Raw genomic sequence first — 16,171 nt, forward strand, 5'->3', positions numbered from 1 at the left:
TCCTTCCATTAGTTAATAAAACTTCCCATAAGGCTTCAGTCACCTCTACAAGAGAGGGCTACATCTACCATTGGAGAGACTCTCACAATGAAAAAAAAACATATGTATAATGAGGGCTAAATCAAGATATGGGAGGAGAAAATCCACACAGGTGGATGGTAGTGCCATCTAGGCTCACTCCAGACCATAGTGAAGCAAAGCCCATGTTAGGCCAAGGGCTAGAGGGCACAGTCCCCGATCTAGGGGGGTCAGGGACCTAGGCCAAGGGCCGACTAAAGGTGTGGACAAGGGATCCATTTAGGGCAAAGGGCCATGAGCCCTCCTATAAAAGGTTGGCTGGGAGGAGGATCCAACATTCAGTCTCCCGGTGGCCTTTCACTAGTATCACAACTCAGGGATGGAGGGGGGAAGGGGAAGGCTTGCATGTTTTTGCATGGAAAGGCATGAATTGCTGACTCTCTCTCTCTCTCTCTCTCTCTCTCTCTCTCTCTCTCTCTCTCTCTCTCTCTCTCTCTCTCTCTCTCTCTCTCTCTCTCTCTCTCTCTCTCTCTCTCTCTCTCTCTCTCTCTCTCTCTCTGCCTTTGCTTCACGCTTTCCTGCCATGGCTTGGGCAGGTTCCCCTGGAAGGAGGAAGAGGACAGGGCCGCAGGAGCATCCACTTCCATGGCGCGCTCAAGCTTGCATGACCAAGAACATGAGCGCGTGTAAGCACCCTTACACACAAGCGATGGTCGGAATCGACCTCGGTGGAACTGTGATCTCTTGAGCTCGTCCAGATTGCGGCGGTCGGCTGAGCAAAACTCGTCATAGCATCATTGAACAGTAAGCAACACCGTGCGCTCATAGTTGCTCTTGGCCCTTCGTAGTAGTCTGCAACAGACCCGCCATTGCTAATTTGTTTGTTTTCATTTTTTTTCTTTGCTTATTTTTACATTGGGAACCCTACGAGTGCCCTACTGGCCACCCTTGGGGGTCGCTCCCACAGCCTAGCCTACAAAAGCCAACAGCAGTCTGGGTTGCATGCATGCACCGTGCAAGTCGCACAACTACAGAGCTTAGCAAGATATAGTATGACCAATCTTGGCATGGCATAATCAACCTGTACAAGGCTTCATGCATGAACATGTCAGGCCGGCCTTGGGATGTACCCCATATCGATGTACTTGGCATGATAGCACGACTATACTAGTCAGTTTACAAGTGTTAGAGGACCGTGATAAGGTGGCATGCACAACGTGCACTCAACACTGGCCATGCAAAGACCTTAACATCGTAAGCCACGTTAGATTAAAAAATAAGTGCAAGGCCTTTCACAAAGGCATACACGATGTGCTCCAATTGAACCAAACCAGTATGGAAAGGTTGTCAATCTATTGGCTTCAACCCAAAAATGGATTCAAAGGAAGCAAGTCTTTTGGTTATTTGCCATTGCCAATATGCTGAAGCTATGACTTTCAAGAAAATCGCTTCATGTCTGACGGAGTTTTTTGATATTGTCGTCTTCGATGACCGGTAAGTACCATGAACTAGAGATTATTGTTTCATCTTCATTTAATTTTTTTCCTAAAAGCAAGATTCGAGACTCTGCCTTGTGATGGAAGGGGAGTTTGTTCCGAGGTATGTCAGTACAGTACTCGAAAGGGCTACGAGCCAACAGGAAGGGCTAAGTGCCATCTATTGCCACCTATTTTGGAATGGCTAAGAGCCATCTGTTTGTAATCTATTAATGATTGATTTCAAGATTGAATAGTCCTATTTAGTTGAGCACCCATCGATTCTACTGGACAAGCAAGAGTCTAGCCAGTAGCGATGTTTTGGATATTCTTTTAGCACTACACACTTTGAGTGTGAAATCAAGTTGAGTTTTTGAACATCTTAAACTCATAAGGGATTATCTCTACCAAGGTGTATAGATAAAGCCAACATTTTAGACAACACAACTGTCACAAAAACCCAAGATTATGAATTTTTGGGTCCAAAAAAGATTTAGTTGAGAATACGATTCCCACTTTAGTGGATTTCCTATTTTACCTCTAGCACTATGCGTGTCTATATGAGTCCAATGTTGGGGGTAAGACTCAACTCGTGATTACTAAATCACTTATTAAGTGTGATGGTCAATTCTTGGAATCTTCACACTTTCACTTTCCAGGAAAGAAGTCCATCAGCTGCCAAGGGCATGTGGATAGTTTCAACTTCCAAAGTTGAATTCAGATACTGTTGGTTGCTAGTTGAGTAATTTCCATACAACAATTTAACCAAGCAATTTTGGCAAGGTCGTTCTAACCAAGGTGTTTGGATTGCAACAGAAACACCCAAGGCTACATGTGCAATATTACTTGCATTTTACTGATTTTCAAATTAGTACTCCCAGACCTTTGCAGACGGGAAATTTAGGCAAGTGCCTTTGACTACAGGTAAGTGAACACTATGTTCAACCTCCAGGTGCACAAATTGCACAAATCAGTTGGTTTCTTTCCATTTTGCATAAGTTTTGCTTAACTTTTTCAAGTTGTACGAGTCAACTTCTATGTTTTCATCCATTTTTGCTCTTCAATGAGATGACAAGGTCACATAAGAGCTAAGAAATTTGGGCTTTAGTGTCCATAATAAATTTTTGCATTCTGCTGTTATGGACCCACTTGTAGGGGTTGATTTGGCACATGTTGTCAGATGGGATACAACATGGTCTAGGAACTGAAGGAGTTCGGTTTAGCCAGTGTGGAGCATGGATAACGAGGGTCTCTCTCACACACGTCATATGCGTGTTTACAATTACCTCCACACCCAAGTACCTCTCGTACTTGAAGGATGTTTTTTTTCTAGACATCCTTACCTGTGACATATTCCACATGTGGAGAATATGAGTCTCTGGGACAGACACTGGCATCGCTACTTCAATTATGTGTCGCAAGAATGTCCCTAGGCACTGGTCAAATCTATTTTCTAGACCATTTTTAGCACGACGTATCATGAGCAATTTCAGTGGCCAGAAACTATCGGATACTTTGAATGACTTCTTAAGGTACAAGTGTTGCTAAACAACATTACAGATGGTTGTTTATGCATATAGCAAGGCTATAAGTTGTTAATGAAAAGGTTTCATTGTTTGTACCTAGAAGTGATTAATGTTTCACATTCTATTATTGTTCAAACGTTTTAGGCAAGGCTTGCAAATGATTGCAACAGAAAGTATTTAGTTTCTTTTCTGAACTATTTACATTCCTCTTTACTGTGTGCTAGGAGCATCACATTTTCCATCAGTATTGGCAAGGCTGATCATGGATATACATGTTTGAATCTGTTCTTTACTAATAGCATACACACTAGGTGTTATGGGCCTCATGTTTAGCAACGACAGATTTGGAATAGCATGCGTATTCATCAAGTTGTTGTCTCTTAAGCATTTTGCACTCTCTGCGCAGTATCTCTATGAGATTAATTTTGGATCTACCAATCACCAATAGACGTCATGCTCGATTTGGGTGCTTGTGGATTTTTCCAGTTAACCAAGATGGTTCTTCAGGACATTGTTGTTCTCTCAAGAATGTTGTATGATATTGTGATCCCCGTTTACCAGTCGTCTAGGACAATTGTCTGTAAACCGTGGGGAAAACCACATCTCAATACAGTCAGAATACAAAGAGGATAAGCAGATTACAAGTTACAAGCGTACTCTTGTGCTCAAGGATATGCAAAGTGAGTACGTTAGCACCAAGCAATCCAATTAAGCAAGAATGTATCATTCTAGTTGGCATTGCTTACCTTAAGTTAAAGCATGTTTGCGACTAGGATTGGTCTCTTCATGTATAAGTCAGGTTCTCAACCTTGAACACTAGTTCTAGTGAGGTTGTTTACTAAAGAAATTTGAGAACAAGTCAAGGACTTAAAATTGGCAGATGAGTTATGTCAGCAAGTTACTTTCATGGAAAGTGAAAAGAGGTACTCTTTCACGTACATCTTTCACGTACTCTTTCACGTACATCTATGTTGTGATAACTTGTTTAGCATGCCCATGTGCATTCTAAATGGAGTCTACACACTATGATTGGATAGGAGCCCATAACACAAGCTGATTGCAAATGGAAAACAATGTGCACAATCAAGATGTTATTTTTGATTTCATTGAACCTCCTACTCAACCATGTTCTGGTCAACCAAAATGTTGGATCCATGAAGGATGCCACAATGGAAAACATTAGTGTTCTTATGTGGATACTCTTGCTTTTGTTTTCAAGGACGAAAATGCTTCTCCAAGGGGGAAGTAATGTCAGGCCAAGGGCTAGAGGGCACGGCCCGACCTAGGGGGGTCAGGGACCTAGGCCAAGGGCCGAACTGAAGTTGTGGATAGGGGATCCATTTAGGGCAAAAGACCATGGGTCCTCCTATAAAAGGTTGGTTGGGAGGAGGATCCAACATTTAGTCTCCCAGCGGCCTTTCAGCTCAAGGAGCTAGAGTCGTATGAACGCTTCTCTGTGCTCCTGCATGTGATCAAAGATGCCCTAAAGTCTCTTGAATTGTCTCCTAAGAGTATGAATCAACTCTAGCCAAAAGCCACGAACAGTCTTTGCTGGTTGGACAGGGGGAGCCTCGAAGTTGCGAAAGCAATGGGCTCGCCAAATGAACGAGTGTCATGCCACAAACGAGCTCCCAACACACCTCTCCCTCATTGCACCACTCCTGTGGAGTAATCTTTGTAGCAGACTTGAGTGTAGGTAGAACCCCTTGGATCACTATCATCCTGTTGGTGGACGATAGGTCTAACTGTAGTGCAGATCCCGTGAGAATGGATTAAGAAGCTACCCCCCAAGTGTATTGTCGTGCTATGGAAGGAGCTAGCATCAGCCGAAGAACCAGAATCCAAACCTATTGTGCCATGTGCAAGTCCCACAGACAATGATGTTGACTTTCTAAAGGATGGTCACAAGTTGCACATGGTGCCGAAAGGCAACTATGTACTAGCTAGCTCCCCACTGCTATAGAGTTGTGTGAAACTACCCACTGGAACAAATTGACTGGCCGTGCCTGTCTGGAGTACCACAACCTTGCCCAAAAGCCTGAAAAGAACTCATTTGTGAGACCCTCCTCCTGCCAATCAAGCACTACAGCAGGACGAGCCTCTATTCGGCTGCCAATATGTGCATTAGGAAGAGGATGGGGTGTAGGAGGGGCTCTTTATTTTCCATGAGCTTATGGAGGTGATTAACATTTTGACAAATAGGTGTAGGCCATGTGTGCAAGAATGGTGAGTGTGTAAGAGATGTGTAAGAGTGGTCAAAGGATGCACTTTTCCCCCCAAAAAGGAGTTGGAAAATTTTATGATTTTTGGCCTTCCATAACTCCCATAGATGATCACCAATTTGAGCGGAGATCATAGATATACAATCTATGCGTCGAGCTCTTTCCATAGATATGCTACATGATATGGTTTTACCCGCTAGACTTTAAATTCCATTGTGGGGGAAAACTTTGAATTCAAATAAGCTAGTTGTTTTTCCTGTTTGAATTCAAAAGCTATCCTTTGATTACTTTTTTAATACTAAAGTTTTGAATTCCTTAAACTGCCAAATATAGAGGCCCTCATAGACCCCATTCTCTTCCTAATGGATGTCCTAATCGAATAATTTACTGAAAGAAAGGGATCCCAGGGTGGTCGGCTAAAGAGAAGGGGTCTCTCCAAAATCACTCTCCAAGATCCCCCCGCACTCATGCCAGAGGGAATATCTCCCAAGCCTAAAGCCTCTAATGGCCTCCCTCAAGATCTGTAGGGTCATGATCGATGACACAAATCCCTCCACAGATGTCTACTACTCGAATCTTTTGAAAACATCACTCTACAACCTGTGGAACCTCTACTGCCTACCAAAGAGAGCCGTGCCGAACTCCAATGTTGCAACTTTCTCATGATGGATAGGAGGAGGGGAGCAGTCTGTTTCTTAGGAGATAGGTCCAAAACAACCTGATAGCCCAAGTAGTGAACTATAGTCCCTAGGGGAATCAATCTAAAGGTGTCACCTAGTGACCAATCAGGCGTAGGATCATTATCAGCCCAGAAAGCCACTGTCTTCCTCCAGTTGATCAGTGCACTCTGATGTACAGTAAAACATCTCTAGAGCTTGCTCACACTTGTGCAGGTCGACCTCCTAGCCCTCCAAGTACAGATCTGAGTTGTTGGCAAACTCAACATCCAGTAGCTCATTGCCTTGAATAGGGAGCGCTAAGTCATGCAAACCAACCTACTATGAAACCAAGAGTTTGGTCAGAGACTCAACATAGAACAAAAAAAGGAAGGGGCTAGAGAGCAACCCTATTTGACCGAGCGTGTGAGAATGAGCCGGTCCCCTCTACCTCCTACCAAAAGCACCTGACTGTGTACACGTCTGTAGAGAGCTGACACGCCTTTGATCCAAGTGTCTGAGAAACCCATCCTGCATAGAGTGCCCTCAAAGAAGTCCCAATCAAATCCACTGTAAGCCTTCTCAAAATTGAGAAGAAGTATCACGAAAGCCTCACCTTGGAGGTGCGTGAGGGTAGACACCTCCCAGAAAGTGATGATGTTGTCAAGGATATTTCACTCCTTGACAAAACTTGTCCCATGTATAATGCTCTCTAGGTGTGGTTGAATCCTCAAGCTCAGAGCCTTGGCTAGAATTTTGTAAGTTGAGTTGAGGATGGTGATGGGCCGCCACTGTCAAGTCTCGTCCAAGGAGCCTCTCTGCTTGAGAATGAGGTAGATCAAGCCCTCACTTATGCTGTCAAGGATCTCACTTGTGTGCAAGATGTACTGAAATGCACTACAAATATCAGAGCCAAGCAAGTCCTAGAACTTCAAGAAAAAACTGGGAGTCAAACCATCCTCACTTAGAAAACTGTCTTGGGGAAGTGCTTTGAGGACTTGAAGCTGTAACTGAGGCTCTACTGCCAACAGATCATGATAAAATTCAATAGCAATTGCACGCATATCCTCTGGCTCTGAAGACTGACACGTTGGGTCTCCTCAAATGGTTGACACTTGTGTGCACATGGCGGGTCTGCTGTCTCAAAGAACACCTCGGTCAGTCTGTCACCCACCTAGGTCCACTTAAATACTTTTTGATGGTGGAAAGCAAACTCATGGTGCCGCTTCTCTATATTGGCCAGCTCCTAGTGAGCCTGGTGCAACTTCTCCTCCAGCCAAGGAGTGTCAAGGTGCTGCTCCTGCATCCTCTTCAAGGAAACAATGTCCCGTTGGAGACGCTTCTCCTCCTCCCTTGCCGTAAAACAAGGTGAGCCATAGACTCCTGGAGGAAGAAGAAACTAAGCTCAGCAAGTCTAGAGGCCACTCTGTCAGAAGAGGAGTCTTGCATGTCCAAGCCCTTTGTCCAAACAGCCACCACAGGCTCTTTGAGCTTTGAGTCCAACAAGATCCTCTCAGGGATGTATAGCATCATGCTCCTCATCCTCTATCTTTCTATCAAAATGAGGATCATTGGTGCATGGTCCAAAAAGGATGTCCTAGAGAGAATGCAAACAGATGCACCCATGTCATAGATGTGGTCAGTCGCATAGAAGTGGTTTATCTGAGATAGATTCACTGCTTCTACTCTGTGGTTTGAGCCTGAATACTGCCTCACAAAGCCTGAATGTTGCCAAAAACATCCAAAACTCTCAAGGTCATACATAGAATCTCCAAAGCTTCCAACTCATCCTCGTGCACAGTAGCATGGATACCTCCAATCCTGTCAGAGGGGTCCTCCAACATGTTGAAGTCACCCCCAATGCACCATTGTTTTGCTTGCGAACAGAGACTCTACAATAAGAGACCAAAACTTTGCATGTGCACTTGCCACATTGGGCTCATAGATGTTCAGGAAGCCCATGAGGCAGCCGTGAACCTGCATAGTAATCCACTGAGCCCTAAGCACAATAATACTAAGCCATGATTGCTCTCGCATTAGACCATGATTGCTCTCACAAAGATGATGCTCCTGCAACATAAGAAGATCAATCTCTAAACCCACAAGACATCACTAAAGCTCTTGACGCAATTGACCCTGTTGGCGCTGAAACTGGGGTCCACCTAATCCCTGGATGTTCCATGAGACAATTCTCATGGGGTACGAGAAAGAACCACTCCTGCAACAATAACTAAACGCGTTATCTTCGAGACTGGCATGGATGGGGAGTAATAACATACAAAATAATAAAATCCTTTAAAGCTCTTAAATGAAAGGACTCTTGTACAAACTAAAATACCAAAGAAAATTTCAATTTCTTAATCCTTCGTATCAAATGTATTCCTAACTTCCTCAACACAATATAACAAGTCAACAGAGCAATCAATCACTTTGATGGTGACTTTCTGCATCTTTTTGCAACCTCTCCTTAAAAACCTAACCTTCTCCCTTGATTAACACAAAATCTAATTTTGGAGAAGCTAAAGCTAATTTCATAAATGATCCCAAACCCTCAATTGACTAGCACACATGAGTGTTACCATTCACCTAGTAAGATTTTCCAAGTGAGCTAAAAAATCAAGGGAAACTTTCACTTGACACACAGAACAAGCATTGTACAACTGCCATCCAGGCCACCACTATAGTAGTGAAAGTATCGACCAAATTACTTATGTGCACAAATTCCACCTCAACAGCATGATGGAATGGCCTCAACGACATGCAACAATTCAAACTTACGTCCACATCATGGGTAATGTCCTCTAATTTCACATTATTCAGCGCTCAATCATATGCTTAGATAGAAAGGGATGCAATTGGTAAATGTAAGCTTCACTATCACAAGAAGTTTTGGACAAATTCTCACAATACTTCCCACATTGTGACTTACCTCAACATCAGGAGCTTCTGCACCACATACCTAGCTAGGTACGATTGGGGGCAAGGGACCGTCGGCCCGGTGGGGGGGGCGGTGGTCCCCTGGCCCCAATCGTACCTAGCTAGGTATGCGGTGCCTCTCGAACAGAAGCTCACGATGTTATGCATTGTATGAAAAACATGGAAAAAATCCTACATGAGAAAAATTCTAAATCTTCCTCCTCCATGCAAGCACGCCAAAGCTGCCTCGCCATACTTCTCGAAGGAGACTTCTAGAGTCACATGAAAAGCTAGATCAAGTTTTCTTGTGCGTCCGCAGCAAGGAGTGTTCCCTCAAGGAGGCCTTTCAAGGGTTGACCAACCAAAGGAAGGACAGCTTTGAGGAGAGCAACCACGAGGTCAAGCGCGGCATGAAAGGCATCATCAAATACAACAACAAGCACCTTGAGAACTGCATTCAACCCATCCCGAAACTTGCATAGTAGACCATAGACATTGCCATATTATTTCATTTCATTGATCTTGTCAACCACTATATACGAGAGAACCGTTGCAATGGCCACCTTACTTCACAAGAAGTTTTGGACAAATTCTCACAATAATTCCCACATTGTGACTTACCTCAACATCATGAGCTTGTGTGAGGGAGGCACCGCATACCTAGCTAGGTATGCGGTGCCTCTCGAACAGAAGCTCATGATGTTATTCATTGTATGAAAAACAATGGAAAAGACTCCGTTTTCTTACATGATAAAATTTCTAAATTACCTTGTGCTTGAGTAAGCAATTTTCCTACTTTGATTTTCCAAGATGGGGAGAGTCCTCCGTGCTTACACTCATAGTTTTAGTCTTGATTGTGGGGTGTTTCATGAATGTGTTAATGATGTGAAAACCTGTGGGGAATATCCCGAGCTTGAATATTCATTTTCATTGATGCGAAAACCATCTATAACCCTTTTAACATCTGAAGTATCAATGCTTGTCCTTTTCACCTCTTTTCCAAGCTCAAAAATGGTTTCTTTGGAGGATAAAATTTCTTTAAAGTATAAGATTTTGTTCTTCAAAAAGGTTTGCTCTTTGCATAAATAAATTTGACAAAAGTTATAGTCGTCGCTTCATTATCAGGAGATTTATCACTCCTTGTCAAATTCCTCATCAAGTTATTGCAATAACCTAAGAACTCTTGATACAACAAAAAGTAATAGCGATGTGAGATTATTAACTAAAGCAGTAGACAATATAGCACGGGGATCCATAGGATGAAGTGACCAATCACACCAAAGATTAAGATGATTATGATTACCATGTCTCAGGTGATCCATCAGTAGCTTAGTCAGTGTGGGAGATCAATTTGTTTTTTGAATGGACTCATAAATTGTATCCACATCTACATGGAGATGCTATTTAATAAAACACACCGATTGGGTGTCATCAATTGTGATGGTACCAAAGAAAAATCAAAAATTTAGAGTGTGTGTGAATCTCAAAAAAATTATCCTTGGAGAGTAAAGAAGAGTGACTAGTAGATTGTGTTTTGTCCATAATATAACCTTGAATACTCTAGTAAAACGGTTGATCCCCGCGAAAGGTTTCCATAGATTTGGATTCATGTTGATGCACAATATTTTAAGTGAAATGAGTTTGAACTTTCTCTCTCCTGTTTTAAAGTAACACATCTACTCAAATCTGGTAGAATCCTTTAAAGCACAAACTTTCTGCCAAATCTAAATCTTGTTTCAACACAACACCTTTACTTGAATGTATCGATAGGTTTTCTATGTGGCTAAACATTAATTTTACGCTAAAAGAATTGCACTAAAGTTTTGCAGATGTGGAAACTCTTACAAGGCCCAAACAAGACCCCCAAATTTTCATAATGTTCTTGATACCCTCTTGAACAAAACTGTCCTTAACAACGGCCATATTATATCAAAACACAGCCACATACTTCATGTGTGGCAATTGACGAGCTTAGGGTAGAGACATAGACATATAAATTTACACATGTGGAAAGAGCAAACATGATGTGTTAGTTTTGTAAAGATGAGATGGAGAATTAGGAGTATTTTGTACGAAGATGTAGTGTATAGAAGAGTATCTTTGGCATATAAGAGGTGTTGTTAACATGTCAATCTACCTTCTAGAGACTCATTTTAGTCTGGTCATTTTCTGATAGAGATACACACACACACAAACATGACAATCTTGGAGCTTGTATCACTCGTTTTAGAAGGTATGAGATATCAAGATTTAGAAATTTTCTCATGTAGGAAAACGGAGTCTTTCTCATTGTTTTTCATACAATGCATAACATCATGAGCTTCTGCCCAAGAGGCACCGCATACCTAGCTAGGTACGATTGGCGGTAAGGGCCGCCGGCCCCCCCACCGGGCCGGCAATCCCCTACCCCCCATCGTACCTAGCTAGGTATGCGGCGCCTCCCTCACAGAAGCTCATGATGTTGAGGTAAGTCACAATGTGGGAAATATTGTCAGAATTTGTCCAAAACTTCTTGTGATAATTGTATCTCACACAGTTTCCTTAAAGGATTATATGCCCACTGTCAGCTACCATACAAAGAGGGGTCGCGCTAGAAGAAACCAAGGAGATTCCAGCCAAGAGATCACAATGTGCTCAAAGTTACAAATCTACAAGACCACATCGTAGAGAGATTTATAAAGATCCACTCTTGCCACAGAGAGATGGGACTATAGGCTCGTGGATTATTATTCAAGTGATTCTTACCCCTATAAAAACACAAGAAGATTTAGCAATTTTCTCATGTAGGAAACGAAGTCTTTCTCATTGTTTTTCATACAATGCATAACATCATGAGCTTCTGCTCGAGAGGCACCGCATACCTAGCTAGGTACAATTGGGGGTAGGGGACCGCCGGTCCCCCACACCGGGCCGGCAGTCCCCTACCCCCAATCGTACCTAGCTAGGTATGCGGCGCCTCCCTCACAGAAGCTCATGATGTTGAGGTAAGTCACAATGTGGGAAATATTGTGAGAATTTGTCCAAAACTTCTTGTGATAGTTGTATCTCACACAGTTTCCTTAAAGGATTATACGCCCACTATCAGCTACCATACAAAGAGGGGTCGCGCTAGAAGAAACCAAGAAGATTCCAGCCAAGAGATCACAATGTGCTAAAAGTTACAAATCTACAAGACCACATCGTAGAGAGATTTATAAAGATCCACTCTTGCCATAGAGAGATGGTACTATAGGCTCGTGGATTATTATTCAGGTGATTCTTACCCCTATAAAAACACAAGAAGATTTAGCAATTTTCTCATGTAGTAAACGGAGTCTTTCTCATTGTTTTTCATACAATGCATAAGATCATGAGCTTTTGCTCAAGAGGCACTGCATACCTAGCTAGGTACGATTGGGGGTAGGGGACCGCCGGTCCCCCCCACCGGGCCTGCAGTCCCCTAACCCCAATCGTACCTAGCTAGGTGTGCGGCGCCTCCCTCACAGAAGCTCATGATGTTGAGGTAACTCACAATGTGGGAAATATTGTGAGAATTTGTCCAAAACTTCTTGTGATAGTTGTATCTCACACAGTTTCCTTAAAGGATTATACACCCACTATCAGCTACCATACAAAGAGGGGTCGCGCTAGAAGAAACCAAGGAGATTCCAGCCAAGAGATCACAATGTGCTCAAAGTTACAAATCTACAAGACCACATCGTAGAGAGATTTATAAAGATCCACTCTTGCCACAGAGAGATGGGACTATAGGCTCGTGGATTATTATTCAAGTGATTCTTACCCCTATAAAAACACAAGAAGATTTAGCAATTTTCTCATGTAGGAAACAGAGTCTTTCTCATTGTTTTTCATACAATGCATAACATCATGAGCTTCTGCTCGAGAGGCACCGCATACCTAGCTAGGTACGATTCGGGGTAGGGGACCACCGGTCCCCCCCACCGGGCCGGCAGTCCCCTACCCCCAATCGTACCTAGCTAGGTACGCGGCGCCTCCCTCACTGAAGCTCATGATGTTGAGGTAAGTCACAATGTGGGAAATATTGTCAGAATTTGTCCAAAACTTCTTGTGATAGTTGTATCTCACACAGTTTCCTTAAAGGATTATACGCCCACTATCAGCTACCATACAAAGAGGGGTCACGCTAGAGGAAACCAAGGAGATCCCAGCCAAGAGATCACAATGTGCTGAAAGTTACAAATCTACAAGACCACATCGTAGAGAGATTTATAAAGATCCACTCTTGCCACAGAGAGATGGGACTATAGACTCGTGGATTATTATTCAGGTGATTCTTACCCCTATAAAAACACAAGAAGATTTAGCAATTTTCTCATGTAGGAAACGGAGTCTTTCTCATTGTTTTTCATACAATGCATAACATCATGAGCTTCTGCTCGAGAGGCACCGTATACCTAGCTAGGTATGCGGCGCCTCCCTCACAGAAGCTCATGATGTTGAGGTAAGTCACAATGTGGAAAATATTTATAGAATTTGTCCAAAACTTCTTGTGAAACATTCTATCAAAAATATAACAAAGGTAAGGCTTTTCTTATCTTAATTATCAAAGAGGGTTACTAGATATATAGATGTATTGAGATCACAAAAACAATGGGCAGAGTAACTTTGTAGTCTAGAATAAAGACATCAAAATAAAACTTATTTATTACTTCAAGGGTGTACACTTATTGTTTGCAACTCGTGATATAGTGTGGCTTACATATAAGCATCTATATAGTAAAATTCAAATCAACTCTTTTTCTGGCCTGTTGTTGCTTTGGCTGAAAAGCTAGAGCAAGTCTCTTAGGTCCTCTGCAGCAGAAAGTAATGCCTCAAGGAGGGTTTTCAAGGGTTCATCAACCAAAGGAATGAGATCTTGGAGGAGAGCAATCACGAGGTCGAGCAAGGCACGAAAAGCATTAGTAAATATATCATCAATCGTGTTGAGAATTTCATTCAAGGCATCACGGAGCTTGCATAGTAGATCATAGACATCGCCAGATTTGAGCTCACTGATCTTGTCGATCACATACGACAAAACGGCTGCAATGGCCGCCTCGAGTACCCATTTTGCTAATGTGGTTGCCCAAGATGGGGAGAGTCCTGCATGCTTACACTCAAAGTTTTAGTCCTGCATGCTTACACTCAAAGCTTGTGGGGTGTTTCTTGAACGTGTTAATGATGTGACAACCCGTGGGGAATATGAGGAGCTTATCTCCTATATTAGTGCTTAGGAGGATGATCTTTTCACTAGGTAGACACCACATACTTGCTAGTGGGTGGGTTGGAAGGCAAGGTACAAGAGACCCACCCCACGGTCTAGTGTGGGCAGGCGAGTAACAACTTGCCTTCCAACCACTTGGTAGATAAGTATACCCATGTGGTTTGAGGAAAATTTCTTCCAATAGTGCTAACAACACAAACTTCAACATCTTGCACAAGAAGTTTTGGATAAATTCTCACAATAATTCCCACATTGTGACTTACCTCAACATCATGAGCTTCTCTGAGGGAGGCACCATATACCTAGCTAGGTACGATCGGGGGCAGGGGACCGCCGGCCCGGTGGGGGGGGGACCGCCCGGGGGGCCGGCGGTCCTCTGCCCCTGATCCTACATAGCTAGGTATGCGGTGCCTCTCGAGCAGAAGCTCATGATGTTATGCATTGTATGAAAAACACTGAGAAAGACTCTGTTTTCCTACATGAGAAAATTTCTAAATCTTCTTGCAATTGGTGGAGATTTAGTACAGAGGAGCATTGCTCTTGGAATCTTATGATGGACCACGATGATAGACATTGAAACTCAACTTTTTCAATACTAGTAAAGCCTTACCCGTCGATGATGACTGCGGGGTGTAAAGCCCCGAGGCTTTGGTCTCCATGGAGGTGAAGATGTTCTCCCATGCAGCCTTTATCGCCTCTAGTGCTCCAAGGGAGGTTTTATCATCGGGGCGAGTGAGTGATTTGTAAGGAGCAGCCTTAGCCTGCAACAATGAGGTCATGACGATGATGATGAAGGCAGCTGAGTAAGAAGAGGAAGAGAGAGAGACAGAACTCTCTTACAATCATCTTTTTGCGTGGGTTTGTAGAAAGTGTGTGTGAGTGTACTTACGTCGAAGTTCGCGGCAGTCTCCAACCTGGCTCCTTGCAAGAGAGCCCTCAATGCGTCGGCGTCCATGAAGGGGTGTGTCGACACGGTTTTCTTGAGCTGCAGGAGAAGGGCCATCTGCTGCTGAGAGAACTCCTCCACGACAGCATTAGGGGCGGTGCTGGAGGCCATATTGCTGACGAGGTTCTGCAAATGATGAAATAGGAGAGTAAGATACTATAAGCTGTAGCGTAAGCAAAAGCTTGTAATGCAGATAATCGACACCCCAGGCTTTCGCGGCCGCGATATATAGGTTTGCAGGGCAACACGAGAGTAATGCCGTGACGAGCGGGCACGTTCAGCAGAGTGTCAAAGTCCCCCCCTCCGGAGGCGAGGAGAGGAACCACGCCCTTCATTTTCTTCCCTATGCCACGTTCTCTCTCTCTCTCTCTCTCTCTCTCTCTCTCTCTCTCTCTCTGTGGCGGCGCACCTTGGCAAGGTGAGGCACACTTTCTCATGCGGTAAGTTCGCCGGACACATTTTTTTAAAAAAATTACTTTTGAAAAAACGAATATTTGTTCTCATCAACACACAAGAGAAAGCGTTGGAGATGTGTTGAGCTGCAGGTGCCATGCTAAGCCAGGGAAAAGAGTAGCAAGGTTGCGCAGACTTGGGGGGGGGGAGGGGGGGCGGGGGGATTTTTTTAATGTTTAGGACTGCGGGTCTCTGTAGTTTGATGTGATGGCTGTAGTGGTTAGAATGTGTGACTGTGGGACTGCTTAGCCTCGATCCTCCGCCCAACCTCCTTTTATAGGCCATTCCCATAGGATCCCGTCTCTTTTAACAGCTGACCCTTGGTCCCGCCGGTCCTTGACCTGTAAGGTGGCCCTTTGCCTGACATTACTTCCCTTTGGAGAAGCGTTTTCATCCTCGAAAACAAGAGTGATGATACACGAATGATTTCCACAGTGGCATCATTCATGGATCCAGCTGTTTGCTTAATCGGAACACGATTCAGTAGAAGGTGCAATGAAACCAAGAGTAACATCTTGATTTTTCACATTGTTGTCCATTTGCAACCATCTTGTGCTACCAATTCATATCCAATCATAGTGTGTAGACTCCAATTAGAATACACATGAGCATGCTAAAGGAGTTATCACAACAAATATGTACCCGAAAGAGTACCTCTTTTCACTTTTCATGAAAGTAACTTGCTGACATAACTCATCAGCCATGTTTAAGTCCTTGACTTGTTCTCAAATTTCA

At 43.4% G+C, this 16,171-nt stretch overlaps 1 protein-coding gene across 1 annotated transcript; it reads right to left on the reverse strand.

The window, feature by feature from the left end:
* Nucleotides 1-13,454: 13,454 nt before the first annotated feature.
* LOC147447259 (uncharacterized) lies at nucleotides 13,455-15,323 on the reverse strand. The gene is made up of 4 exons (XM_086524289.1): nucleotides 15,188-15,323; nucleotides 14,927-15,109; nucleotides 14,648-14,798; nucleotides 13,455-13,916 (listed from the first exon to the last, which is right to left on the reverse strand). The coding sequence occupies exons 2-4, from the start codon at nucleotides 15,092-15,094 to the stop codon at nucleotides 13,603-13,605; spliced, it is 633 nt and encodes a 210-aa protein (XP_086380415.1). The 5' UTR covers nucleotides 15,095-15,109; nucleotides 15,188-15,323; the 3' UTR covers nucleotides 13,455-13,602.
* Nucleotides 15,324-16,171: the final 848 nt, after the last annotated feature.

The sequence above is a fragment of the Adiantum capillus-veneris genome, chromosome 11 (genome assembly GCF_014529385.1).
Source record: "Adiantum capillus-veneris isolate H3 chromosome 11, ASM1452938v2, whole genome shotgun sequence".
NCBI classification, from domain to species: Eukaryota; Viridiplantae; Streptophyta; class Polypodiopsida; order Polypodiales; family Pteridaceae; genus Adiantum; species Adiantum capillus-veneris.

Excerpts from the sequence above, each read along its gene's own strand:
- LOC147447259 (XM_086524289.1), bottom strand. The coding sequence starts at position 15,094 with ATGGCCTCCAGCACCGCCCCTAATGCTGTCGTGGAGGAGTTCTCTCAG. Across the intron at positions 14,799-14,926 it reads AGACTGCCGCGAACTTCGAC|GCTAAGGCTGCTCCTTACAA; the intron begins GTAAGTACACTC and ends TCATTGTTGCAG. Across the intron at positions 13,917-14,647 it reads CCCGCAGTCATCATCGACGG|GACTCTCCCCATCTTGGGCA; the intron begins GTAAGGCTTTAC and ends GTAAGCATGCAG.